Raw genomic sequence first — 23,910 nt, forward strand, 5'->3', positions numbered from 1 at the left:
GATGGATATGTGCAGTGACGCTCCCTCGATATGCTCGCGAGACTCGATTGAAGATATTTGGGGGCCGAGAACACTGTATGTTCATCAGTGGCCTACGAGGGTTGATCATGCTTGTGATGAGGAGCCGGAGAAATGGGTGCAGAGTGCATGTGTGCTGTGCAGGTAAGCAACTGGCTACAGTCATATTTGAGAATTCTTCTAACAGTAGATATCTAGTAATGGCTGTGGGCTTGACATGGGTGTAAAAGATGGCAAGGTCGTCGGTGTGAGAGGCCGTGCCACTGACCGTGTCAACAAAGGGAGACTGGGCCCCAAAGGTCTCAATGGGTGAGCCAAGACTAGAGACTTACTCAAACCTCAGTTGCTAATATTTGTTATTCAGGTGGAAGGCAATCAACAGCAAAGAACGGCTCACTCATCCCCTGATCCGCCGAAACGGCAAGCTAGAGCGCGCAACTTGGGATGAAGCCATGGATCTCATTGTCAAAAAGTCAAAACAACTTGTTGAGAAACTCACAGCCCATAGTATCGCTTTCTACACCAGTGGGCAGCTATTTCTTGACGAATACTATGTTCTTGCCTTGATTGGAAAAGCTGGACTGAACACGCTTCACATGCGAGCATCTCATTGTTCACCAGAGGAAGAAGGTAGACTAATGCAGTTTTATAGGGATGGTAACACCAGACTCTGCACTGCAACAGCGGCAGCTTCAATGAGAGAGTCATTTGGGTCCGATGGATAGCCTGGTTCTTACACTGATATCGACTACACGGATTGTCTCTTCATGGTAAGGCATAACATGGCAGCTACCCAGACTGTGCTTTGGTCAAGAGTTCTCGATCGACTGGCTGGCCCAACTCCCCCAAAGTTGATCGTCGTGGATCCGAGATACAGTGAGAGTGCTTCCAAAGCTACACTGCACTTGGCCCCAAAGATCGGTACCAATCTCGCGCTGCTGAACGGTATTCAGCATCTCATGTTCAAGAACGGCTGGATCAACGAAGCTTATGTCTCAAAGCATGTCGTCGGTCTTGAAGCTCTAAAAAGCACAGTTGAAGGCTACAGTCCGGAGAGAGTTGCAGAAATCACCGGTGTTCCAGCAAGCAAGATTGAAGAGGCTGCTAGTATCCTCGGCCAAACGCCAAGTCTTCTCTCTTCAGCTCTTCAAGGTGTCTATCAGTCCAACCAAGCAACAGCTAGCGCGTGTCAAATCAACAATATTCACCTCCTTCGCGGTCTTATTGGGAAGGCAGGAAGTGGTATCTTCCAGATGAATGGTCAACCAACTGCTCAGAATAACCGCGAGACCGGCTGTGATGGCGAGTTCCCTGGGTTCAGAAACCACCAGAACGCTAAGCATATGCAAGAACTGGCAGACTTGTGGAATATCAACAACATCCAGGTGCCGCACTGGAATGAGCCTACTCATATCCATAACATGTTGACATTCATGGAGAAGGGCTCTATTCGAATGGTTTGGGTTTCTGGGACGAATCCCCTCGTCAGCTTGCCCAACCTTCCCAAAGTCCGAGATGTATTTACTCAACCGGAGCTCTTTGTCATCTGCCAGGATATCTACATGACTGAGACAGCTTCTATCGCTGATGTTGTCCTCCCAGCTGCTCAGTGGGGCGAGAAGACAGGATGCTTCACAAACGTTGACCGAACGGTGCATTTGTCTCACAAAGCCGTTGAACCGCCTGGAGAGGCGAAGCCAGATCTTGAAATCTTTCTAGACTATAGTCGTCGCATGGAGTTCAAGAATAAAGAAGACGAGCCTCTCACTCCGTGGACGGAACCAGAGGAAGTCTTTGAGGCGTGGAAACGTCTATCTGCAGGCAGACCTTGCGATTACACAGGCATGTCTTATGCGAAGCTAACAGGCGGTTCTGGTATCCAGTGGCCCTGCAACGACCAGTATCCCGTTGGCAAAGAGCGACTCTTCGACGACGGTGTCTTCTTTACAGATATTGACTACTGCGAAAGTTATGGTCATGATCTACAGACTGGTGTGCCATATTCCGAAGAGTACTACAAAGAACTCAGGCCAGCTGGTCGTGCAATTCTCAAGACGTGCGACTATATACCCCCATATGAAGATTCGGATCATGAGTACCCTTTGAGACTTTCGACAGGACGGAATGTGTATCATTTCCATACCAGGACCAAGACAGGGAGGACTGCACTGCAGAAAGCGTGTCCCGAGCCTGTGATCCGAATATCTGAGAAGGATGCTGAGACTTATGATATCAAAACAGGAGACATGGTGGTAATCAAGTCCAGGCGGGGCAAGGTTGAGATGAAGGTGAAAGTCGGCAAGATTTCTCAAGGACAAGCTTTCATCCCGTTCCATTTTGGATACTGGGACACAAAGGATGGAAGGGCACGAGCCGCAAATGAGCTCACGATCAGTATGTTATCCAGCAGTACACCGACGTTATAGCTGACAGTTTTGTAGCCGAATGGGACCCTATATCGAAGCAGCCGACCTTCAAATCTGGTGCAATATCCATCGAAAAGGTCCCAGATGATCGCCCAACGGCAAAGGAACGGCAATCGGAAGCTTTGGCAAAAGAAGAAAAGAACGACGCAAGCAATTCGAACGTCACAGAGAGTGATCTCAACAACCGCGAGCGTGAATTGGAGACTTGGCTAGGCGAAACCTACGAATCAATTCTCCTCCTGCGCGACATCACAGAACAGCTGCTAGATCATCTAGTAGCCGACTCAGAAGCTCACTCCGGCGTTCGAATTCTCATCCAAGTCACCAAAGACACAACCAAACGCCTCAAACCACAGGTTGATAAATTCGGTGAGAATCAAGCCCGTGGTAGACACGCCGCTCATACGCTGCGCGACTCATTATTCCCCAAGAGCGATGATACACCAAGTCAACTACAAGTGTTGGAAGCGCTGCGAAGTCTGCAGGTGTACTTGGCTCATCTGCGCGTTGGGCTGGAAGCGCTGAACCCTGTTAGTCAAGCAATTTGGAATGAGGAGTTCTTTCAGGCAGTATCGTATGCTATTTCGCAGGTTAAGAGGATGCAGGATTGGGTGACCACGCAGATCAAGGTTAGGGCTCCTCAGGCGCTTTTAGTGCCCTGCAAGGTCGATTAGTTAGGTTAGATAAATTCATTGTCTCAGTGTGAGCATTTTATGAGGTCAAGCTAGTCTATGACAGCGGCGTATGGTGACGCCATGATCTCACTTCCAAGTTTTCGGGCAGATAAGCGATGGGCCCAGTCTGTTGGTAAATATGGGTCGTGGACCCGAAGCCAAGGCGCTGGGTCATTCTTCTTTCTGCCATAACAAGAGTCTTGGTATTCTTCACATCCTAGCCATTTATAATTACAATCTCTGTATTAAATCTCTTCGAATATGGCTCCAGTCTCAACACCTCAGCCAACTGCTCAGCCTGCGGGCATTAACCAACAAGAATATGCTCCCGACTCCATGGAAATGGTTCAGCCAAGAGCGCATCAACCTATGGGTACGTATTTGGCAGGTTGTAAGAGGTCAAATATCTAACATGTTGTCCATAGATCCCCGGAAGCCTCAGGACAATATTGAGCGAGCTGAACCGGAGCTCAATCTTAGAGGAGGCAAGGATTGCGACGGTCATTGTCGTGGCCGCTTCTGCTTCATCATTCCATGTCCTATACCTATCAACTGCTGTGTCATTCCCTTGTAATTAGTCTTGTTTATACTTATCGGGGCCCAGTTGGAAGGCAGAACGGGTATTAGAGAATCCATTCAGGCTATTTTCTTTACTCTGGGACAGAGGTGGGCTGTTGCGAAGTTTCTATCTATAAAGAAGTCTCGATATTAGGATATATAATGAGAAATAATTGAATTGACATCCCTGTGTTTACATCGCAAAGGTAAATTATGACATAGCATCCGGGGGCGGTCAACGAGATACGCGAGTTGTAACATGATATGACAGGGATGAAACAGTTTCCGATTCGCTGGCGTGACTCCGTCCTAAGCGCCGAGCATGTCGCGGCCCAACGATTCGAAACAGACAAGGAAGGTCATTCGACTTCATGATACTACCTAAATTCTTTACCATCTCCCTTGATGGGACCCTTGCTGAAGTACCGACCGTTGATCGGTGATGAGATCCGCCTTCTCAAGATCGAGACAGCCGACGACGTTGAAGCTGCAGCCAACAATGCGAAGCACCCTTCCGTAGCATGCTCACTCGAGCATGTTTGCCTGCCACCTGCGTCAAAAGGAGCCTTCAATCAACAGTTCAAAGGAAACGGTGGAACGTGGCCAGAGCTTTCTAAGGGCCACGACACTGATGCCCTCTTCAAGAATGGCCGCGATCCACACCGCGACGAAGGAGACTCGACAGAGCAACCCATTTCGGATGAAACAAGTTTAGCGTGGCGACACGAATGGGGTGATTTCATCGCCTTATCCTATGTCTGGGGCCATCCAAAACTATCAGAAGGAGAAACACCTTACTCCATCACAGTCAACGGTTGTCATTTTGAAGTAACTCCAAACTTATATCACGCCCTAGTGCAGCTCAGCCAAAGCTATAGAATACGGCAGGGCTTCAAACTCTGGGTAGACGCCATCTGTATCAACCAAAATGACAACGACGAGCGTGGTCAGCAGGTTGCGAGAATGCGCGATATATACCAGTCTGCTTGGCAGGTCGCTATATGGCTAGGGCCAGCAGATCAAGACAGTCAACTGGCTCTATCCGCCCTCTATTGGCTAGCACGCGAGTCGAAGCGACCTAGTCCAATGGAGGATTTCTATATCGAAAGCTTCTCCATTGACTTGCGTCCAATTATCATCATGTGGCCGACTTATGAAAGTCCCATGGAACAAGAAGTCTACAAAGCATTATTCTATTTCTTCACCAGGCCATACTGGCGCAGAATGTGGGTAGTTCAAGAAGTAGCTATGGGAAACCCCAACACTCCTGTTATCTGCGGCGATAAATGTATTTCTTGGTATGATGTTCATCGGGCTGTCAATCTTATCGCTGGGGATGATTCAAGATTCGGTCACGCCATTCTTGAGAGCGTTCGGCCGCTGATATTGACAACATGGTCGTTTGAGTTTGCGCGTGATAGGCTGATCAAGGAGAGAGACTGGGCACCAGAGAGGATGTGGAAGGTTCAGCAGACTATGATGCGAATCCAAGAACATCAAAAGCTTGAGGCTCCATCAAAGGCATGGCAAGAGCTCGTGCGGGCACTGAATCTCGCGCGAGATTCACTTGTGACAGAAGAGAAGGATAGGGTCTACGGCATCTTGGGCATAAAGGCCATCGCGGACAGAATTCACATCAAGCCTAACTACAACTTATCAAAATCAACAATCTTCGCCAACTTTGCGTCGGAGCTCATGGCAAAGGGCGATCTCAACATTCTCCGTCTGGTTTCAGGTCCTGGAGGCCACATACCAACAAATTGGACAGTCGACAAACTACCCGCATTCTTACGAAATCAGTCTATGGCGCCCTTCTTACTGGCGATCTTGAATAGCGTCACCAAAGGTCAGGGAACAACTCCAGTTGGTACCTTTTGCAATCACGATATTCCTTCCTGGGCTGTGTGCTGGACATGCACTCCTGCTCCGGCGGCTCAACTTGGTGGTGCATACCAAGCAGACGCAGGTTTGGGCCAATCGATACCAATGTTCTCTCAAGCGTGTGCCAGTCTCACTACCAAGGGTGTCATTTTGGACACAATTATATCATTGAGTGCATGCAATGCAAGTGAGGTTGACACTCGCTACCCACGCAACTCAGCTTCTTCTCAGAGTATCTACGGAGATCTCGAAGCAACCAGAAACGCGTTTTGGAGAACTATAGTAGCAGACACGACCTCCCAAGTCGGCGAAATGGCCCCAGAGTCTTATGCCTGGCTTCTTGATCCCAAGTTGTGGCAGAGCGGTGTTGCTGGCATTTATACTCATGGCTTTGGACTCTACATCCTTGTGAAACGGAACCGGCAGCTTCAACTTTGCGGATATACTCTGGAAGAGATCATATTCAGACCCAGAAATTGGCTTACACGACTAAAAGCGGGACTTTTTGGAGAAAGTCTGTATAATCCTACTGAGATGCAGCGAGATTCTTTGTCATGGGCGATTAATGCGATGGCGTGGAGGAGGTTGTTTGGGACGAAGAATGGCAGAATGGGATTGGGGACTTGTGCAGCCGAGATCAACGATAAAATTGTTCTCTTGAGCGGTTGCAGTACGCCACTTATCCTCCGAGAATTCAACGGAGGCTGGAAGCTCATCGGGGAGTGTTATACTCATGGCGTTATGTACGGCGAAGTAACAGCCAAGGAGGATGAACTTGTAGATATCACGATTTATTAACGACCAGTAGCATAATGAGTATCATGAACATATCTATATGAAGTCTAACGCCTGAATGTATTCTATCACCACTGAAAACTCTCCTCGAAGTACTCTACCCTCATAACTCCATTTCTTAACAAATCAGCAACTGTCTTTCGCGCATCGTCCGCCATCTGCGCCGGTCCACACGCCACAATCGCGAGACTCTCACCCAATATCTCTTCACTTCTCCTCCTCACCACATCGGAAGCATCTATCCTTCCTCTTCGCAAGGTAACCTGCGACGGCCACTCGCTTAGTTCATCCTGCGGTGTATGTGTCGTAAGATGTATCTCAACGCTGAGATTTGTGCTTCCCAAAGCATCAGCAATGTCTGTTTGTAGGACATCAAGTGCGAAGGCGGGTTCGCGAACGGCCCAGTGAATTTTCACGGAGCGAGGGGCCGTTGAGCCGGTGAGGAGTTGGAGGTATGATAGGGGAACAACGATGCCGCTGCCACCGACGATGAAGGTTACGTTGTCGAAGAGATGAAGGGGACGAGTGTGACCATACGGACCGTCGATGAGGACGCGAAGGGGGACATTTTTAGGCCAGACTGCTGACGCGGTGTCGCGAAGTCTGGAAGTGAAGCCGTCGTAGGGACGTATTAGAAATGTCATTGTGCGAGAGTCGCTGAGTATGTCTTGTGAGTCAACGGGTTCAGAGCTTTGCTCAGCAACAGTGCCGTCGAGGAGAGGAACTTGTTCGCCAAGGAGCTTCGAAGCACGTTGGCCTTCATCTGTGACCATTGCCACGGTAAAGGGGTGACTTTCCCAGCATCGAGGTCCGTTGAGAACATGGATGTAGTAGAATGTTCCTGGAGCTGGTTTGTACAGACTGCTTGACCAGGGAACGACAAGTCTGACAATGTTGGAGGATGGATGATAAATGGAAGTGGCCCATGTATCCCAGAGTTTGGGGTTGAAAGCTGCGATGCGTAGAGCTCGGATGACGCGGTCACCGATCCAGATGAAGCAGGGGACCCAGAAGAATATGTCGTATTCGCCTTGAAAGATGGAGACATGACTATTTTGTTAGTGAAGCTTGTTGCGAGTGAGAGTACTGGACTTACGCAAGCATTGTGATGAGGAGGATTATTGACATGATAATATGTACGACCAAGAATAACTCGTACTGCTGACGTCGGATCCAGTAGAAAGATGCCCCTACGAGAAGAGACATGACGATGGTTGCCTGGGCATGTCAGATAAAATTGCCAGCCAACAATGGGAGAAAACATACCACTTCGCCAACCCACCAGAACATATAGTTCCACCAGAATAGATAATACTCCCAGCCTCCCTCTAATACAGAGTTAGCATGAAAATAGTCCACAGCAAGAGGTATAACGAACCCAAGACAATCAACCAGGTATACCCGATAGAGTGAACAATTGCTTGAAGAGTTGCAATTCGCGCAACCCATCGATGAAAGTTATTGTACGTTCCAAAGTCCCAACCAGTTAGCCAAATGAGGAGATTATTCCTCATACCAAAGAGCCAAATCACTGGGAAGTTGGCCCACGAGATAATACCCGTGCGATCTGAGACATAACGAAGAAGCTGTTTCGCCGTCGATGGAAAGCTGCAGCAATGTGAGTCCCGAGCCATTATTACCCGAGGACGATTGGTACTTACTACATATTGACTGGCACGATTCTGTATCCAAGGATGCTCAACGCGATGTTGAGAAGGAGGAAAGCAAACAAGGTCCAAGACTGTATCTGGGGAGGGACAGTTCCCCAGCCGACTTTCTGCGCGCATCGATTTCCAATAAAAGCTGGGACAGTGATGCGGTTAAGTGCCCAATTGTAAAAGTTCCAGAGTCGGCCGCCGGACTTTGGAGAATAGTTGCGAAGCATTTGCAGATTGGCGATATGAAGGATTGCGTGGTTCAAGACGCCGATAGCTACTACGACGATCCAGAAGGTGATCATGGCGCGCCTATTAATATTTAGCACTCTGGCTGACATACCCGAGGATGTTCCTACCCGTAGACATCATGGTAAGTGTACGTATACGCCACAGAGTCCTGCATCACAATCAGTTTCGCTCAACCTTCACTCTCAGATTACATACCAAAGTATCCCACCAGATCCCAAACCAATTCTCAGAAGGCACGACAACCTCTCTAAACAAAACCCCCCCATCCGTCTCATTCTGCTCAAATCTTCTCACTCCCTTGACATCCTCGGCTGTATAATTTGAAATCACGTCAAACGGCGGTAAAACAATATGCGCCTGCTCCCGACACGTCTCATTGTACGGCCCCAGCCCTACCTCTCTCGCTCCAGGCGTGCAATATACATCAACACACAAATACAGTGATAATATTGCTTTGGGGCTGTAGCAGGTTTTGGTAAAACCCGTTTGGTTCCGCAGCACGTCGTCGAAATGCACGGGCTTTAGGCAGGCGAAACACGCGTCGTAGCATACCCGCTCAGGAGATCTGTCCTCGGCTGCAAGGGAAAGCGTCCATAGTGAGAGATTGATGAGCAGCGCGCCCAGAGAAGCTGCGAATTTCATGGTGCCGCCGTTGGGCTGATCAAAGATGAAGAGAGGCAGGGGTTTATGTTGAGCGGTTTATCAGATCTAAAACCATGATCAGATAAGAGCAAGAAGTCACGTGTAATAGTGGAAATTTAAAAGTTCCATGATCCGGTTTTACCCTCAGATGACTTGGTATATCCTTTGTATTTAAGGGTAACGCTAGGCTAAATAGGGTTAGTCTGTTGGTCTAAATAGAATGTGGTAGTCCCAATAGTTGAACTACTGCCTAATTGCTTATTTCGGTGATTAGGCAGACTATGCTATACCTAGGGGGAGTAGCTTTATTTACTTTAAGCTTTACTACTATACCTATTTTAAAACCTATATTCTAAAATCTTCTGGCCCTAGATATCTCCATAGAGAGTAGTAATTACTTTCCTAATATTATACCCATATTCCTTAGAACTCTAAGTTCTCTAAGGGAATTTATTAAACTAAGCTTTACCTAGTTTTTAATCTCTTTCTTAGTAACTATAGTAATTATATCTAATATACCTAAAGAATTTATATTAGCCTCTTTATTAATCGATTGCCACCAACCTTCCTCTCAAGGGCTGGCGAAGCTTCAGATGTTCCGACTCTGCTCTATCTTTATTGGATCACACGTCATCTTCATCCCTTGGTCCAGGTCCGGAAAGTCTTGGGTTGCATGATCTTTTCAAGCTGCCGGTCCACTGCGGTAAGCGCCTTGGCCAGGGTGTGGAGTATGACTTCGCGGCAGCAGTGGGTTCTCATAGCGACGGCATGCGTCTTCGGATCATTTGTAGTTCGTCAAACCGGCCTTTGCCAGTTGATGATTCTTCAAGAGGGCTCTCACAGCTGATTCTGCTTTGTCGTGCTGGTGCCGGCGGGATGGATGCGACTTGGAGGGAGGCTTGTAGCTGGCTGGAGACTGGTAGGCCGAGAGTCGACAGCAGATGTCGAAGTCTGTGAGTCAACCAAAAAGCCTTCAGGGCACCGTTGATCGGCGTCCTTCGAAGCATGCATACCGCAGGTATGTTTTCGGGATATGGGAGAAGTGCTTTTTGGTTTCACGGATGGAAGGGCGCACAACGAGAGACAGTGCCCAAATTGAACGAGCTCACTGTATAAATGTCAGGATCTCGCAGGTCACAGAGTCTGTACACCCGTACCTTGTTTCTCGTCGTATCAGAGACGCCGCCGACAAAGCCAGATTGGCCAGATTGGCCCGAGCTCTTCTTCAGTCCCAGCGTTGGCGGAATGGAGACGCAGATAAGGCGGGGAGAGGGCCTCGGTTTGGCAAATCTGAGTTGCCTCGAAGGAAGATCTTGAGGTATGGGCCGATTCCGAGCGAATGTGGAATGGTTGCGTGCCAGCGCGTCAAGAATCGTACTCGTGTTCGCTGCCACGAGAAGCCTCTGTGTTCTTACCAGCGTCGTAGCAACTGGCAGCGGGTCCAAGTGTCTGAACGTGAAACCTTTCAACACCTTGGAATGCATAAGAGAAGACATCGCTGCTGCTCTTGATTGGCGTTGTGATTGAGTGACTCGTGGGATGGAATGACTGCCCGTTCGGCGATGGTGGGAGGGGAAGGCTCCCAAACGACTGTCAAGACAGCAGAGATCATTCGAAGATCACAGTGTGCGAAGATTGTCTTTCGGTGTAACTGCTTTCTGGGAGCGGTTGCTGATGAGTGGCCTCTGCGGCTGCAACTTAAGCTTGAGTCACAGTATCAGAAGCGGGAGTGATCTTCTGTTATTACTGCTGTTTGGATGGCTTAGAGAGGTATGCGGCTGAGGTAAGAGAAAGTTTTTACTTTGCAGATTGCGGTTGTGGAGAGCGATTGAGGACTATGTATTGGCGGCTCGGTCGCAGAAGAATCTCCATCATATTGGTGTTTGGAAACCGATCTTGGGGTGTGCTCTTGGTGGATCTTATTTGTGGTAGGCATGATTACTGACGCTCTGGTTGTGCCAGATGACTCGGATGGTGGTTGTCGCCGTGACTTGCTGGCTGTGACGGGGCCACTGGCTAAGAGAGCGGATACGAGACCAGGGATAGTGTTCGGTTGTTCATCTTGGGTTTGTGAGAGGATCCAGTCATGGTCGGAATTCGTTTGAAAGCTTGGCTGGACTCGTTGCTTGGGCTCATCGTGATCTGTCCAGGGAAGACTGGGTTGCTGGGGCCTTGTCGAGGTCTGAACCGCACAGACGAAGGCAATTGGAAGAATTTGTAGACGGATGAGACTCGAGTGGGAGTGTTGAAGGAATATTCTCGGTGACGGCTCAAAAGCAAGAGGGGATACGTGCTGAGCGTCGAGGTGAGGAGTGAGAAGAGATGGCGTCATTTTTATACCGATGTAGTGTGTGTATCGGTAATGGGGCTGCTTTAGCTTCACCAGCATGCTTGAGTGATATCGATGCTGGCTACTGGACCCGGACAAAGTGCACTTGAGTGCCTGACCTACAGACCCGCGGACCGGGCTAGACCAGGACTTACAACTGCCGGGAACGGCAGATGCCTGGTCTAGTCGACGCCAATCATTATTCCTTCAAAACGGTCGTTCTTTTTACGTGATTTGTCTGCTTCAACACGGGAGGGTCGTACACGAGAGGGTCGTTATTTTAACGTGATTTGTCTGCTTCAACACAGGGAGGGAGGGAGGGAGAGAGGGGGGGGCCGGTTTTTCATAGCTGAAAGCTGGTAGACGGGCCGGCGACGGCGCGGGCGATGGCGCGGCTACGCAGGAGGTTTGTTTCCTCGAGGGCTCCGAGACGGCGACGGATTTCGGCCAACTCTCTGTCGTTGGCGGACCTCTCGGCCTGGAGGTCTTCTTTGAACTTCGCCCGGAGGCGACCCAACTTGTCATGCAGATCGACAATCTGCTTCTCTTTCCTCCCCAACTCTTCCTGCAGGCGGCCCAACTCGGTCCGCCAGACCCCTCGGGCCGCAGCCCCGAGGCGGTCCCCAAACGCCTGCTCCTCATCAGGGACAGCTGCACCAATGTAAGCATTACATCCACGAATCTGTCAGCGTCAATAAACATAGTACATACGGCTCTTCCTCCACCACATAAAGACTTTGGCCGCCTTCTCGGCCAAGGTCACCAAGTGACCAACACCGGTCAAGTATTTGACCACCAAATCTGTCATCTCCGCCAAGCCCATTGTTGCTGCTGCTGTTGTGGGTGCTCTTGCTGGTGCGCTTGTTGCTGCGGCTGCGGCTGTTGCTGTTGCTGTTGCTGCTGGTGTTGTTGCTGGTGCTGTGACAGTGAGGGCTTGATGAAGACAAGTCAAGGATGGCCACCCAGACCAAGAATACATCCATTTCTGGCCATTGCTGGAGCATGGGAAGGAGAGGTTGCTACCATGGTGATCTACCTTGGGCAGGAGGCCTTGAGAAGGAAGGAGTAAGGTCACTGCGGTCTCTGAGGTGATCGATGACCAACGACTCTGAGACCAAAGGATCATCAACACTTTATTAAAAGCCTTGGGCATTTTGTATACACTTGGTATCAGTTCTGCTAAAAGTTATAAATCATTATACTGGTTGATCTGGATGATCTGGATGATCTGATTATAAGTTTTTATTAGCTCGTCGCACTCGCTTCTACTTTGCACTGCTCGCAAGTCTCAAACACCAGTACGGCTACCGTAATACACAATTTCTGTACCTCTTATTGAATCATAGGGGATCAAGTGATCACAATGAGTCTCACCAAGTCCGACACTGCATTCAAGGTCTGCAAGGCAGGAATTGATCTCTTGTCTTCTAACGATGGATGGACCAGCCTGCCAGAACGACCCTCTATAGCCATTCTCCTCTTCGGCCGCTACAGCCTTGCATAGGTACCTAGGTATCCGTTTCTACCTCTTTTACTTAACCTTAAGATGACAGGCTAGACCTCAATGGCTAAGACCTTGACCACAACGCTGATAAAAATGTTATACGCGATGCCGACTATCCTTGGAATTGCCCTGGATGTTGCTTTGCGCTGAATTAAGCTCTCAGCCACAAGTCTCAACTGCAAATAGCACATCTGGCCCACAACTTGAACATTATACCACAATGCCTAACGAAAATAACAGCCCCATGATGTCAGTATAATCAGCCAAGAGGAAATGATATCTCAAAAACGACTGGCACTGTTCTAACAAAAGGGGTAAATCTTGTCTACAATTCATACCCTCGCGAAGGTTTGCGCCATAAGCTTATCGTTGAATACTTTTCGACGCCGCTCTATCTCACCTTTTCAGTTCAGTTCAGACATTTGAAGTTGGAACCAGCGGTCAATGGGAAAAGGGAATACACAGAAGGTAACTTTCAATTACTTAATAGTACATCAGGGCTAACAGACCTCGATATTTCAGGAAAGGTTCTTGTTATTATCTGCTACCTTCAGGATCATATAAAAGAATTAATGCCACTATGGTCCGCCCCCTGGAGTCCAATCTGCTACATCATGAAAAGTCTGATATTCCAGTGTTAAAGGCAGCCTATCTATGGAAGTCATGCAACGGAACTCAAGCTCTATGTCTTGAAGGTAATAGTGCACCGTGTGTCTCTTGAAAATTTCCACCATCAGCAACCATCGTTCTCCACAGCCTGTACCACAAACAGGATTGGAGCACCACAATATATGTTCGGTACTGCTATTGAGGATAGGGTGCTCATCAGTTTCGAAACTGAGGTTTGAGAGCCAGTTTATGGAATCTGGGCTACCATAAGACACGTTCATCCGAACGCGAAGTGTGACACAATTGTCCTCATAAACCCAGATGTATCGTGTTCCACACTCATGACAAACGTAGCTGCGGTCAGGGCATCGATGCCTATAGTACGCTTGGTACCGATCTGAAAAATAACAATATTTTTCTAGGATTATAAAAGATGCGATAGATTCCAGTTGGTCAGAGGCGTGTTGGCATAGTCCATCGCCGTTCAATTCTTGTAGTTGTTTTAATAAAAACGACTTTATTTTCCTCATGTCGAGATCTTGTGGATCTTGTCGACGATGAATCTTCATCATGGGAAAAGTTCTGGAGTATTGGCTGCGTATACCTATGGCATTAGACCAATATCTGATACGTGGATGAAATCTGTGGAGGCTTGGTGAATAGCGATACTTGTCGTAGACTGAAATAATATGATCAGGATGGTCGCACGTGATATCTTCATCCTGTTTTTCCAGTGCCTTTTTGATGGGTATTACTGGAATCTTGCTCGAGATTTTGAGGTGCTCGCAAGCAGCAAAGTGACCCAGTAGCCCGACACAGCGATTTTCCATTCGTCGATCTTGAGGGAATAAAAGCTCCGGGTGTGATTTGTCGCATCCAGTACATCTAACTGGCTTCCAGAGAGCTCTAAGTCTTTCTTCGAGCTTGCCCGAGTCGAAAAGTTTGCCGCAAGGACTGCATAGAGATCTGCGGCGGAATATCGTTTTAACCATACGAAGCTGGTCGAACCCGGTTTTCGTGATGCAGTATTGTTCTTCGTTGCTTCGCAGCATTTCCAGCCGAAACGATTTGAATTCAAAACCGCCCAACAGATGACGAAGGATGCCACAGGTTTGGTGGACCATGTAAAGAGAACTGTACGGCAAAAGTATCATGATTTGAAGTAGCAATTCTTGTGGGAGGCGCAGAAGTAATGAGATCTGCATCAGGGAGTTTTGAGGCTCCAGGGGTCCAAGAGACATCGATATCTCTCCACGCTCTTGTCCGGACGTAGCTAGTAGACAAGTTCCGGATTCCTTATCGTCAAAAAAAGGAACCTGGGACGTGTCAGCCTTTGGCCGGAAGCGATTTAACTGTCGTAGAGCCCATGGCAACGAGTAATGATGCTGTAGCCTGAAACATCTCTCCGTATCCTCGGTGTCCATTTTGGGGATTTTTAGCTAGGCACATAAGATAAGGTGAAAAAAGGCATGAGGGAGATGTTGCAACTAGCATTATTTATAGAGCCACTGGGCGGGCTTTGTGTAATAAACTTTTACATGTAAACACTGATTGTGAAAAGTCGAATGAGTCCATCTTTTAGGTTTTCTTTTAGCATTCATGCTGTGGTAATTGGTCAGGCATTTTGGTATAATATATAAATAGTGAACTGGATGTGTTACTCGCAGTTGAGACCTGTGGTGTAAATTATATATATGCGCATACAAACCTTGTACAAGCTGAGACTTGTGGCTGAGAGCTTATATCACCAGATTGAACTTAGTAAACCTTCTACAAAGCCTAGGCATACTAGAGTTTCTGTACCGAGCAGACAATTCGTTTGCAGGATGTAGCATGTAAAGCTTTCTAATAAAGTGCATTCTTAAGATTTGCTTGAGTTAAACAACCGTAAGCTGCTGAAACCCGATCTTAGACTAGATTATTTTAGCACCCTCACTCAATGTCAGAGGTTTTCTTACTCCCTGGGGGTGGTTATCCTTGACTTGCCTTTGTCAAGCCCTCACAGTCACAGCAGCGACACCATCGACAGCAGCAGCAGCGATAATGATCTTCGAGGCTGTAACAGACTTGGCGGTCGAGTACTTGACCGGCGTCGGTCACTTGGTGATATTAGCCAAGAAGGCGGCCAAGGCCTTCACTCCCTTGAGCAGATCACGGTGAGCCCAAGCAACGAGCCCAGCCAAGCTTTTAAAAGAATCCCGGTAGCTACATTAAGATGCCGTACTGGAAGTTGGAGTAGTATTAAACGATTATGCCAAAATTATAGGTTTCATCACTGGTCTATAGCAAGCAGGAGTATACCAAATTATATATGTATCACCTTATCTTATCATGACTTTTTCTCTGTATGCCTCGCCATCATGTACAAGATCCCAAATCTCACCATTCATAACACCAAGGACGAACCCATCACCAACGAGGATAAATATTCTTTCTGGCAATCTCTCCATATCACCATTTACCTCTTTGAACACAAAAGGTATGCTGGCCCCTTCAATAACAAAAACCTCATCACCCACCTGGGCCTTATCATATACAAGGCTAATTCATCCAGTGTTAAGAACGCATAGTCTTTTCCCATTACAACGCTTAAGGATCTATATAACATATCTTTTAAAACTCCCTAGACCTTTAAAAATCTCTATTAGCTGCATTCTTTCGCCATCGTTGGTATTCGGATCTCCAAAATATCCCTATAGACTATCGACGTTATCAAAGACCTCCCCATTATATCTTCTGAAGTAAGTTATAGCGTCTTTTGCAACCTCAGGGTACACCACAGTATCGAATATTAGAGTCCTAATAAACAGAGATAGAGATCTTAGGCCGCTATCCCATTTATAAGCTTCCTCCATAGGTATATCTTTAGGGATTTCAGAATCCTTAAGATATAATTCATCTGGTACAAGACTTGCCCACTATCTAATTAGGAAGTAATTATTTGCAATATCACATATATCACCTAGCTTCTTAATCCTGCCGAGGCTGACCGCTTGAATATAAAGCTGTTTAGATATCTCGCCGTTAACCGTTAAATAATTAGAAATCGTCTACGTGTCAATTAGATAGGGATATAGTATTTGCTAACCCTAAATATATTAAGACGGCCTCTTTGTAAACCCTGTAAATAGTTTATATCTCCCTCTAGTAGCTCTCTAAGTAATACTCTAGTAAGGAGAAAGAATTATCTTGTCTAGGACCTATATTAGTAATCCTAGTATAGCTAATTCTTTAATAATATATAACAGAATATTAAGGCTAATTAAACCTATTAGCAAGATGGCAAGTTTAGTATATACCTATGATATAGAGTTGCCATAGTTAACTTAAATATTTAAGCAGTATTATTAAATACTTAATTACTATAGTTCTTCTTTATTATATTACTATCTTCCCTTCTATTCTTTACTCTCTTTTTATATCTTTTTATAGTCTTAATTTAAAAAAGGAATAATAGTATATCATTTATCTCTTAGGTTAGTTATACTGCAGGATCTTATATCTACTAAGATCTTTAAAACGTACTTACTATAGGTAATATAAGAAATAAATAAATATAATAATATAATTATTATTATTAGATGGTTTATTAAGTTTACAGAGGCATCTTATAGCTATATTACTTTCCAGTAAGCCTTTTCTAAGATATATTATTACTCTTGAGGTATTCTTATAAATAAGACCTATAAGACTGATCTGGCGATTCTTTTCGGCGAGGGAATCTTAATTAATGCAAATAGAGTTAATCCAGAGGAGCCGAGATATATAGGAATTATGCAAACTACTTGTATAGTATGGCAGTTGCGCGAGATAAGTATGTGAATCTGGGAGTTATTGTTATCTTATATATTGCTTGAAACAGAGTCTTTCGTGTCACCCTAAACATAGGAAACGGTATTATAAGGCTAGGCGTCGCTGAGGTTGGTGTTCAGAAGACAAAGGGTAAGCGGCGTGCGAGAAGGTCCTGGTTGAAGAGAAATCAAACGAAAGGAATCATCTTTATTCAGATTATTCTTTAAGTAGAGGTTTTGTAATTGAGGGTTCATTTTAGCTGATACTTTCAGTGCGATTTCAGTCAAAGACATCCCCGTTCATGTTTCAGTTTGTTCCTGTCAGCATTGTTGTGGCTTGGACATCTGAGCGATCATTCATGGCAGAATCTTGTTGTATTTTGTTTGTTTGTTTGTTTGTTTGTGTATTTTTCGTCTGGGTGGCTGTAACGAAGCCAAATCTCCTACTGGAGCAAAAGACGTGCTGAGCTAGCTAGGTACAGGATACCCCGCTTCCTTCACCATCCAGCATACCAAGGCACAAAAGGCGCTGTATTTTCTCGAGCCCGTCACCCGTCAGCGGGTTCGGGGGCATACTGTCGACTTTTTCCACCGACCAGAATTCTCTCACGCATCGCTACATCTGCTGACGCAGTCCACAATCTCCAGTAACCAAGTTGTAGCTCGTAGTCGTATGTCGTGGCGGCAGGGAAAAACCTTGGGAAGGAATCAGAGGCCGGCGGTGCGGCTTGCCTTCAAAGGGGAAAAACCCATCGCAATCGGCGTCGTTGATCGGGAGGATGTCGCTACCGATGCCACGGGCACCGTCCTCCGATATCTAAGGCGTTCTGGTTCTGAGGTGCCGCCATTAGATCCGACAAAGGTGTTGTCAGAGAAGGCGAACTCTCCAAATTCCTTCTCTGAAAACTGCTGTTAGGGAGCCGATAGCGTCCCCGCAGTTTTTGTGTGGTCGCGTGGCCTGCAGAAAATCCCGCTCCTAGCACCGCACTAACAGTGCGTGCCAAGAAAGAATTTTTACAGGAGAGAGTTGAGAATCTTGTTGTACCGCTGTGTGATTTTCCAATGTAGGGTAAGTAGTAAACATAATCTCAGTTTACAAGAAAGGCATACGCTCTAAAATTATATACAAAAATCATCCAAGCCTTGACTTAAGCGGAGTACTCGGAGTAAAAGCAGCTAGTAGCGTGCTCAATCTCAGCAACACGGGCGTTAAAGCCAAGACACTCCTTGTCGCTATTTCCAGGGCGGGAGTTACCAGTAGCAACCCAAACAGTCCAAGAGCCATCAGGGCCGTTGGGGCACGCAGTGAAGCCGCTAGCATCCTTAAAGTTAAGGTTGCCAGACTTGTCGATCTTCCAGCCCTTTGTCTCGAACGCCTCGGGAAGTGGGTTCTTGGTGACGGTGGCATACTGAAGAACACCTTGGCCTATATGATGTTAATGACAATTCAATTGATAAGCGTGAGGTGATAACTTACCCATTCCGGAGCGATCGGTGTAAGCGCGCTGCTGCTTCTTTCCAGTGTTGTAGAGGAACAGTTCACCCTCGCTCAGACGGAAGACAGCTGATCCATCAGACTTGCCAGTGCAGGTGGCATTCTGCTTATCCTTGGGAAGACCGAGCAGGAAGCCGTTCTCCGAGGCGCTGAAGTGCGTGAAGTGGATGGGGCTGGCGGATCGCAGAGCGACGAGGCCGAAGGTCTTGGGGGCGGGAGAGTTGCCGGACTTGGCGGGACCGGTCTTGGTGCACTCCTCTGCAGGGGCGGCGGCAGCGAGGCCGAGGAGAGAGGCGGCGAAGAGAGTCTTGAACTGCATTTTGATTGATGTTTGTTGTTTGGGTTGGATTGGATTGGATTGCAGTGGGAAAGGTAGGTGGTGGTGAAGGACTTATATAAATGTGAATACGAGGTCCCAAGGGATCTTCAGTTGATCTTTGGACGAATGAGGAGTGCAACGGCAGTTACTGACATCATTTCAATGGAGGAGGATAACCCCGGTAGGGGAGCTTCTCCCTTTAATGTCACCGTACCGTTACATCCAATTACAAACTGTCGGGTCTTTCGGAGCGTTTCACATAGAAATTATTCCGCCTGGGGAAGCAGGCAAACTTAGGATCTCTAGTCTAAATGACAAAAAGCCTTAGGTAAATTTAGTGTATCCTTAGACCCAACTTGTTTTTGTCGCCCTAATTCAGAGCCAGAGGTTTCTGAGGCTAGCTGGAAAAAAACCTCGCCACTTCACTGCCTCCCCGATACGAGATCGAGAACACATGATGGGTTTCCATCTCGTAAAGAACGGCATATGTGCCGAGGATCGCCGGTAACGTGCCAGTAGAATATCCCTGCATTGAACAACAGAACAAACCAGATGCTGCGATGGGCTATTAATACCCACTGACGTAGGCCGAGATCTATGCAAGATCCACTAACTACGGCTAACGGAGCGGAACATGAAGGATCATTTACCTCATTGCATTGCTATGTAATTCAGCTGAGATATTTGTTCAATTTTTGACACTTTTCTAGAACGCATTTCGTGGGTGGTATAACAGCGTCGCATGAATTCATTTCATTGCTAAACTCTAATCCAAATGAGGCGCTGATCTATTTGTTGACCACGTCACACAGAGACTATCCACAGCTAAAAATAGAACCATCATGCATTGTATCTATCGTTGCATAAGAGTTCAGCTTTCGTATTTGCTCACCGTTCAGCCTCAACAAACACCGAAATTCTAACCTGACCGCTGATTCTTGGCCAATTCCTCAATAGTCTTTTCAAAATCTTCAGGTTCTCTTCCTAAAAGCTCTTTCATCGTGTTTGTTACACCGGCTGTTTCTCCAGCGCGGATGGCGTCCCATGCTGTAGCCCACGTCCTCGCTTTCTCCTCTGTTCCGAAGTATTCTTTGATTTGAGGGAGGTTGATATACTCGTCTACGCTGATTTCTTGGATCTTAAAGTCTTTTCCTGCAGCGCGCGATAGGATTTCAACCGTCTCTGCCAATTTCCAGGATTTGGGACCGGTCAAAGTGACGATCTGGTTGGTGTATTTGAATGATGAAGGTGATTTCGCGTACGAAGCGATGAGACGTGCAGTCGCTTCGCCGAGTTCATCTCTCTTGACCCAGCTAACGCCAGGTCCACTTCCATCATGGGGGATGAGAATGTTGGACGGAGGGCTCTTCAGGTCGAGGAATGATGTGTAAATAGGGAATGACTCGCTGTATAGACCCTCGCGAATACTCGTCCACGTGATTTCGTTGTTGGCGCTCGCGAGCTTTCGCAGATACGCCTCACTGTCGAGATGAGCACCCATGACCTCAGCCTTGGTAGTGCTCTCATTAATCGACGCAAACCCAAGTGATGAGTAGAAAATATGCTTTACTCCAGCTTTGACCGCTGCATCAAGTGCTTTAGTGTGTACCTTAGTTCTATATTCGTGAACATGGCTAGGATACGAGATCAAGAATAGGACATCGATCCCTACAAAGGCAGCCTCCAGCTCTTCGGCGCTAGACTCGTAAGAAGCCTGACGAACGGCAGTTCCATTCTCCACGTATTTCTTGGGCACTTTCTCGGGGTATCGGTTGATGAGCGTGACTTTGTTGTTCGGGACTTGAGAGAGAAGATGAGTGTATGTGCTGGTGCCGAGGGCTCCAGAAGCGGGGAAGATTCCGATTTGCGTCATGCTGAACCTCGTGTTTTATCCTGATGACGATGGAGTGAATTGATAGTGTTGGAATGATTGCAATGTTGTATTGAAGTGAGGAGTTATATGTCATATTTTATTTACGTATCATGGAAATCCGTGGAGTTGAATCTGACTAATCGACATGCTCAACATGACGTGATGCCATCCACTCCGAGAACTCCATGGAGTTTCCTATCGAATGCTACCCTATTACCCAAACAGTTCTAGGCCTTCTCATCGGTTCTCTTGAGCTTGATGTAGTTATACCATATCTCCAACTTGAAGTCTGCAAACTTTGTTATAAATTCCTCAACGGCGATGTTGATGAACTCTTCAAGAAATGCGTCGCCTCCATCCCAATCTTGACCTCGTGACCTCTTCAGGACGTCGACCCAGAACCACCCTGAAGCTGAGACCACGTTATTAATGGCAACTCGAGCATATTCTTTCAGAGCTTCATCTTTCTTGCTCTCGTCGGTCTTGATCTTGTCCTGGTAAACCTGCCAGGCTGGCTGGACAATTAGCTTCGGCTCCAGAGATTCCACTTCCCATAGCGGTGCGACAGTTTCATCGTTCAAAGCGGCTTGAACTTCCTTGGGAGTGCGCTCGTGACTTGGGAAGAGAGCCATCTGCATCAGCTCAGGCAGCGAGAGCTTGCCCTCTCCAACCATGCGCATTAATCCAGCTTGGAGGACTTGAGAACCTGGCTTCGAAGGCGTACTCTCCCCTTCAGGCGCTTGCCCTCCAATCGCAGCAATTAGATACCCACCACTTCGAGCCTCCTTTGCCCTGAGCTTCAGTAGCTTGATGAAGTCTGTATGCGCCGCTGCGGCGAGTGCTTTGTGACGAGCAACTGCGAAATCAGCTGGCGATGCTGTTGCGTCGAGACTAACAGAAGGAATGTTTTCAAGGTAGCTGAAAGACGACCAGGAGAAGCCAATGTCAGCTTGTGCTGTTGGGACGACCTGCTGATAGAATCCCAGTGGAACAAGACTTGGCACAATCTGGATCTTGCTGTCTTGGTTGGTAAAGTTTTCCGAGACAGTCTTTGCCAAGGTTCCGAAGTCGTTGAATGGGGTGTCTTCGAAGATAAGAGAAGCAATGGCGCCATCTGGCAAGGTTGAAATGGCCTTCTTTACAGGTTCGATGCTTGAGAGCGTCAGCAAGGAAGTGTAAAGTTGGGGCTTCAGGCTTACGAGTTGGCGCCCTGAGCGGTTCCATAATCAACGACAACCAGATTGTCTCCTACTGAAAGTTAGCATCGGATTGGCCAGCATGAAAAGACCATGAGGATCTTGCTTACTGTCTGAAAAGCTGGGGATCAAGTCAAGGCCAGCTTTCATTGCTGCATTCTGAATTTCGGAGCGTTCATTGTAGTGCTTATCACGCATAGCAATGCGAACAGGGTTCTGGATTGAAGCCATACTTAAATCGCGAAGTCGACACTGATATCATCCAATGCGAGCCTTTCAAAATAAAAGACGAGGCATTATCTCTCTTTATACTTGTTCCAAAACCTTCGGACTCGGACTTGGTTGATGCGAAAAGTCACACGAATAAGCACTACGCATGCAACCCCGCTGCTTACCCTCCTTGTCACACGAATCATCCAATATCATTCCCAAGATCTCAACTGGAAAGGCACAGGATTTTGAATCCTTCGGAAGGATCAGCACTGATTGGCTGTCTCGCAATTCGGGGAGCAATCGAGTCGAATTTCCCGTGCCTGAGGTGAATGCAGGTTGCGTGGCCCAATGGCAAGGCGTCCGAGAGTGGATCGGAAGATTCTGGGTTCGATTCCCGGCGTAGCCGTGAGGGAAGACATAGAGAAAGACATCTTTGAAGGACTTGACTAGTGTTAAAGAAATTCTTTTTTCATGGTGTAGTTTCATTGTAATTTATAGGGAGAGAAGTAGTTAGTCTTGACGGGCAAGGCGATGCCAAGGTCAAGCTGGCCGCAGACTCAGCGGGTGTTGTTGTTTAGGGTTCTCATGGCCAGCCACAAATTACAAAGCAGCCTCATGGTCATTGAGTCTCCAAGTTCTCCGTGGTGAATATAAGCTCTCAGCCACAGGCCTCAACTGCCAGTAACACATCTAGCTCACAACTTGGACATTGTACCATCATTGAGTCTCATAAAGGAGAATTTTATCATTTGACTCTAGAGCTAGAAAGACTTCCCGCTGTCATAGACATATCTCGGCTTTAGCCTCGACCCGTCACCGTGGCTCCCTTTCCTAATAATTCATGACACTCCAGATTCCATTCCTTCATGTTTCCCACTCATTGCATCTACACGTCAGACACGAACACTGTTGAAAATACCAGTAAGCAGAGCACAGAATAATAAAATAACGACTATTGTAACCTCGACCTCAACAAGACTCACGCTTTAATTGGCAGTAATATTCTTGGTCGCAGTACTATGAACCCACGCTACCAGGACGAGCACAGTCGGAACCTCGGCCCTCGCAGCATTTATCAAATTTGTCAAGTTTTTTGTGGATTTTGCCTGCCAGTTCCGCGCTAGTTTCTTTGAGGTGATGGTAGCATGTGCTGTCGGAAAATAGGAAGTCGCCTTTAGACTTCTTGCAGCATTTGCGAGTTATGCCATTGTTGGGTTTCCCGTCGGTGCCGAGGCATTTGCATGCTTCTCCTGAAGAGAGGAGAACAGTGAAGGTCAAGATGGCGAGCTTGGAGAGCTGCATTTTTGGTTTGAAGTAAGGAGGATTGGGTTTGGGGATAAGGTGTGTGGATGGATGTGTGCTGCTTTGGTTGATGAACTCTGGCTGAAGTGTAAATGGGGCCCTTTAATACTTGGAATCCTAAGGGCACATGAGCTTTCGAACTTGCAGTCGGTCCGGTGATCCAAGACTTATTCACACTTGAGAGCTTTGTGATGAATCATGATCTGAGAGTTATCGCATCCTCATTCATTATCTGTGTCGACAGCCTAAAGTTTAACCTTATGGCCATCAATCAATCAAGTAGATGATTCGAGAGTATAAGCTCATCTGTTAACCTTCCTGGCTTGAGTCGAGTGAAGAGAGATGGAGACAGATTATAGCCAAGGGCTTAAATGCACG

The 23,910-nt window shown here is 47.1% G+C and overlaps 10 protein-coding genes and 1 non-coding gene across 11 annotated transcripts; 5 read left to right on the top strand and 6 right to left on the bottom strand.

Moving 5' to 3' along the window:
* Nucleotide 1: 1 nt before the first annotated feature.
* FOIG_01739 (nitrate reductase-like protein) lies at nucleotides 2-743 on the top strand (the record flags this gene model as incomplete). Its single annotated transcript, XM_031198715.1, has 3 exons — nucleotides 2-162; nucleotides 217-327; nucleotides 383-743. The coding sequence occupies 3 exons, from the start codon at nucleotides 2-4 to the stop codon at nucleotides 741-743; spliced, it is 633 nt and encodes a 210-aa protein (XP_031070752.1).
* A 57-nt stretch (nucleotides 744-800) lies between these two features.
* On the top strand, nucleotides 801-3,118 carry FOIG_01740 (nitrate reductase-like protein; the record flags this gene model as incomplete). Its single annotated transcript, XM_031198716.1, has 2 exons — nucleotides 801-2,412; nucleotides 2,460-3,118. The coding sequence occupies 2 exons, from the start codon at nucleotides 801-803 to the stop codon at nucleotides 3,116-3,118; spliced, it is 2,271 nt and encodes a 756-aa protein (XP_031070753.1).
* Nucleotides 3,119-3,379: 261 nt separating this feature from the next.
* Nucleotides 3,380-3,692, top strand: FOIG_01741 (uncharacterized protein; the record flags this gene model as incomplete). Its single annotated transcript, XM_031198717.1, has 2 exons — nucleotides 3,380-3,491; nucleotides 3,544-3,692. 2 exons carry the CDS (start codon nucleotides 3,380-3,382, stop codon nucleotides 3,690-3,692), a joined length of 261 nt encoding a protein of 86 aa, XP_031070754.1.
* Nucleotides 3,693-4,033: 341 nt separating this feature from the next.
* Nucleotides 4,034-6,419, top strand: FOIG_01742 (uncharacterized protein). The gene has a single exon (XM_031198718.1). The coding sequence runs from the start codon at nucleotides 4,082-4,084 to the stop codon at nucleotides 6,353-6,355; it is 2,274 nt and encodes a 757-aa protein (XP_031070755.1). The 5' UTR covers nucleotides 4,034-4,081; the 3' UTR covers nucleotides 6,356-6,419.
* FOIG_01743 (uncharacterized protein) lies at nucleotides 5,974-8,950 on the bottom strand. The gene is made up of 7 exons (XM_031198719.1): nucleotides 8,455-8,950; nucleotides 8,367-8,407; nucleotides 8,014-8,319; nucleotides 7,731-7,960; nucleotides 7,619-7,680; nucleotides 7,449-7,570; nucleotides 5,974-7,402 (listed from the first exon to the last, which is right to left on the bottom strand). Exons 1-7 carry the CDS (start codon nucleotides 8,899-8,901, stop codon nucleotides 6,421-6,423), a joined length of 2,190 nt encoding a protein of 729 aa, XP_031070756.1. The 5' UTR covers nucleotides 8,902-8,950; the 3' UTR covers nucleotides 5,974-6,420.
* Nucleotides 8,951-10,663: 1,713 nt separating this feature from the next.
* FOIG_01744 (uncharacterized protein) lies at nucleotides 10,664-11,233 on the bottom strand (the record flags this gene model as incomplete). Its single annotated transcript, XM_031198720.1, has 1 exon — nucleotides 10,664-11,233. The coding sequence occupies one exon, from the start codon at nucleotides 11,231-11,233 to the stop codon at nucleotides 10,664-10,666; it is 570 nt and encodes a 189-aa protein (XP_031070757.1).
* Nucleotides 11,234-11,573: 340 nt separating this feature from the next.
* On the bottom strand, nucleotides 11,574-12,383 carry FOIG_01745 (uncharacterized protein; the record flags this gene model as incomplete). The annotated part of the gene is made up of 2 exons (XM_031198721.1): nucleotides 11,574-11,881; nucleotides 11,942-12,383. The coding sequence occupies 2 exons, from the start codon at nucleotides 12,381-12,383 to the stop codon at nucleotides 11,574-11,576; spliced, it is 750 nt and encodes a 249-aa protein (XP_031070758.1).
* A 4,782-nt stretch (nucleotides 12,384-17,165) lies between these two features.
* Nucleotides 17,166-19,199, bottom strand: FOIG_01746 (uncharacterized protein). The gene is made up of 2 exons (XM_031198722.1): nucleotides 18,612-19,199; nucleotides 17,166-18,560 (listed from the first exon to the last, which is right to left on the bottom strand). Exons 1-2 carry the CDS (start codon nucleotides 18,946-18,948, stop codon nucleotides 18,283-18,285), a joined length of 615 nt encoding a protein of 204 aa, XP_031070759.1. The 5' UTR covers nucleotides 18,949-19,199; the 3' UTR covers nucleotides 17,166-18,282.
* A 425-nt stretch (nucleotides 19,200-19,624) lies between these two features.
* FOIG_01747 (uncharacterized protein) lies at nucleotides 19,625-20,902 on the bottom strand. Its single transcript, XM_031198723.1, has one exon. The coding sequence runs from the start codon at nucleotides 20,819-20,821 to the stop codon at nucleotides 19,868-19,870; it is 954 nt and encodes a 317-aa protein (XP_031070760.1). The 5' UTR covers nucleotides 20,822-20,902; the 3' UTR covers nucleotides 19,625-19,867.
* Nucleotides 20,903-21,048: 146 nt separating this feature from the next.
* Nucleotides 21,049-22,248, bottom strand: FOIG_01748 (uncharacterized protein; the record flags this gene model as incomplete). Its single annotated transcript, XM_031198724.1, has 3 exons — nucleotides 21,049-21,973; nucleotides 22,021-22,069; nucleotides 22,128-22,248. The coding sequence occupies 3 exons, from the start codon at nucleotides 22,246-22,248 to the stop codon at nucleotides 21,049-21,051; spliced, it is 1,095 nt and encodes a 364-aa protein (XP_031070761.1).
* Nucleotides 22,249-22,564: 316 nt separating this feature from the next.
* FOIG_01749 lies at nucleotides 22,565-22,636 on the top strand. The gene has a single exon. It is a non-coding gene; the product is annotated as a tRNA-His (tRNA).
* Nucleotides 22,637-23,910: the final 1,274 nt, after the last annotated feature.

This window comes from Fusarium odoratissimum, assembly GCF_000260195.1.
Source record: "Fusarium odoratissimum NRRL 54006 unplaced genomic scaffold supercont1.2, whole genome shotgun sequence".
Lineage (NCBI taxonomy): Eukaryota > Fungi > Ascomycota > Sordariomycetes > Hypocreales > Nectriaceae > Fusarium > Fusarium odoratissimum.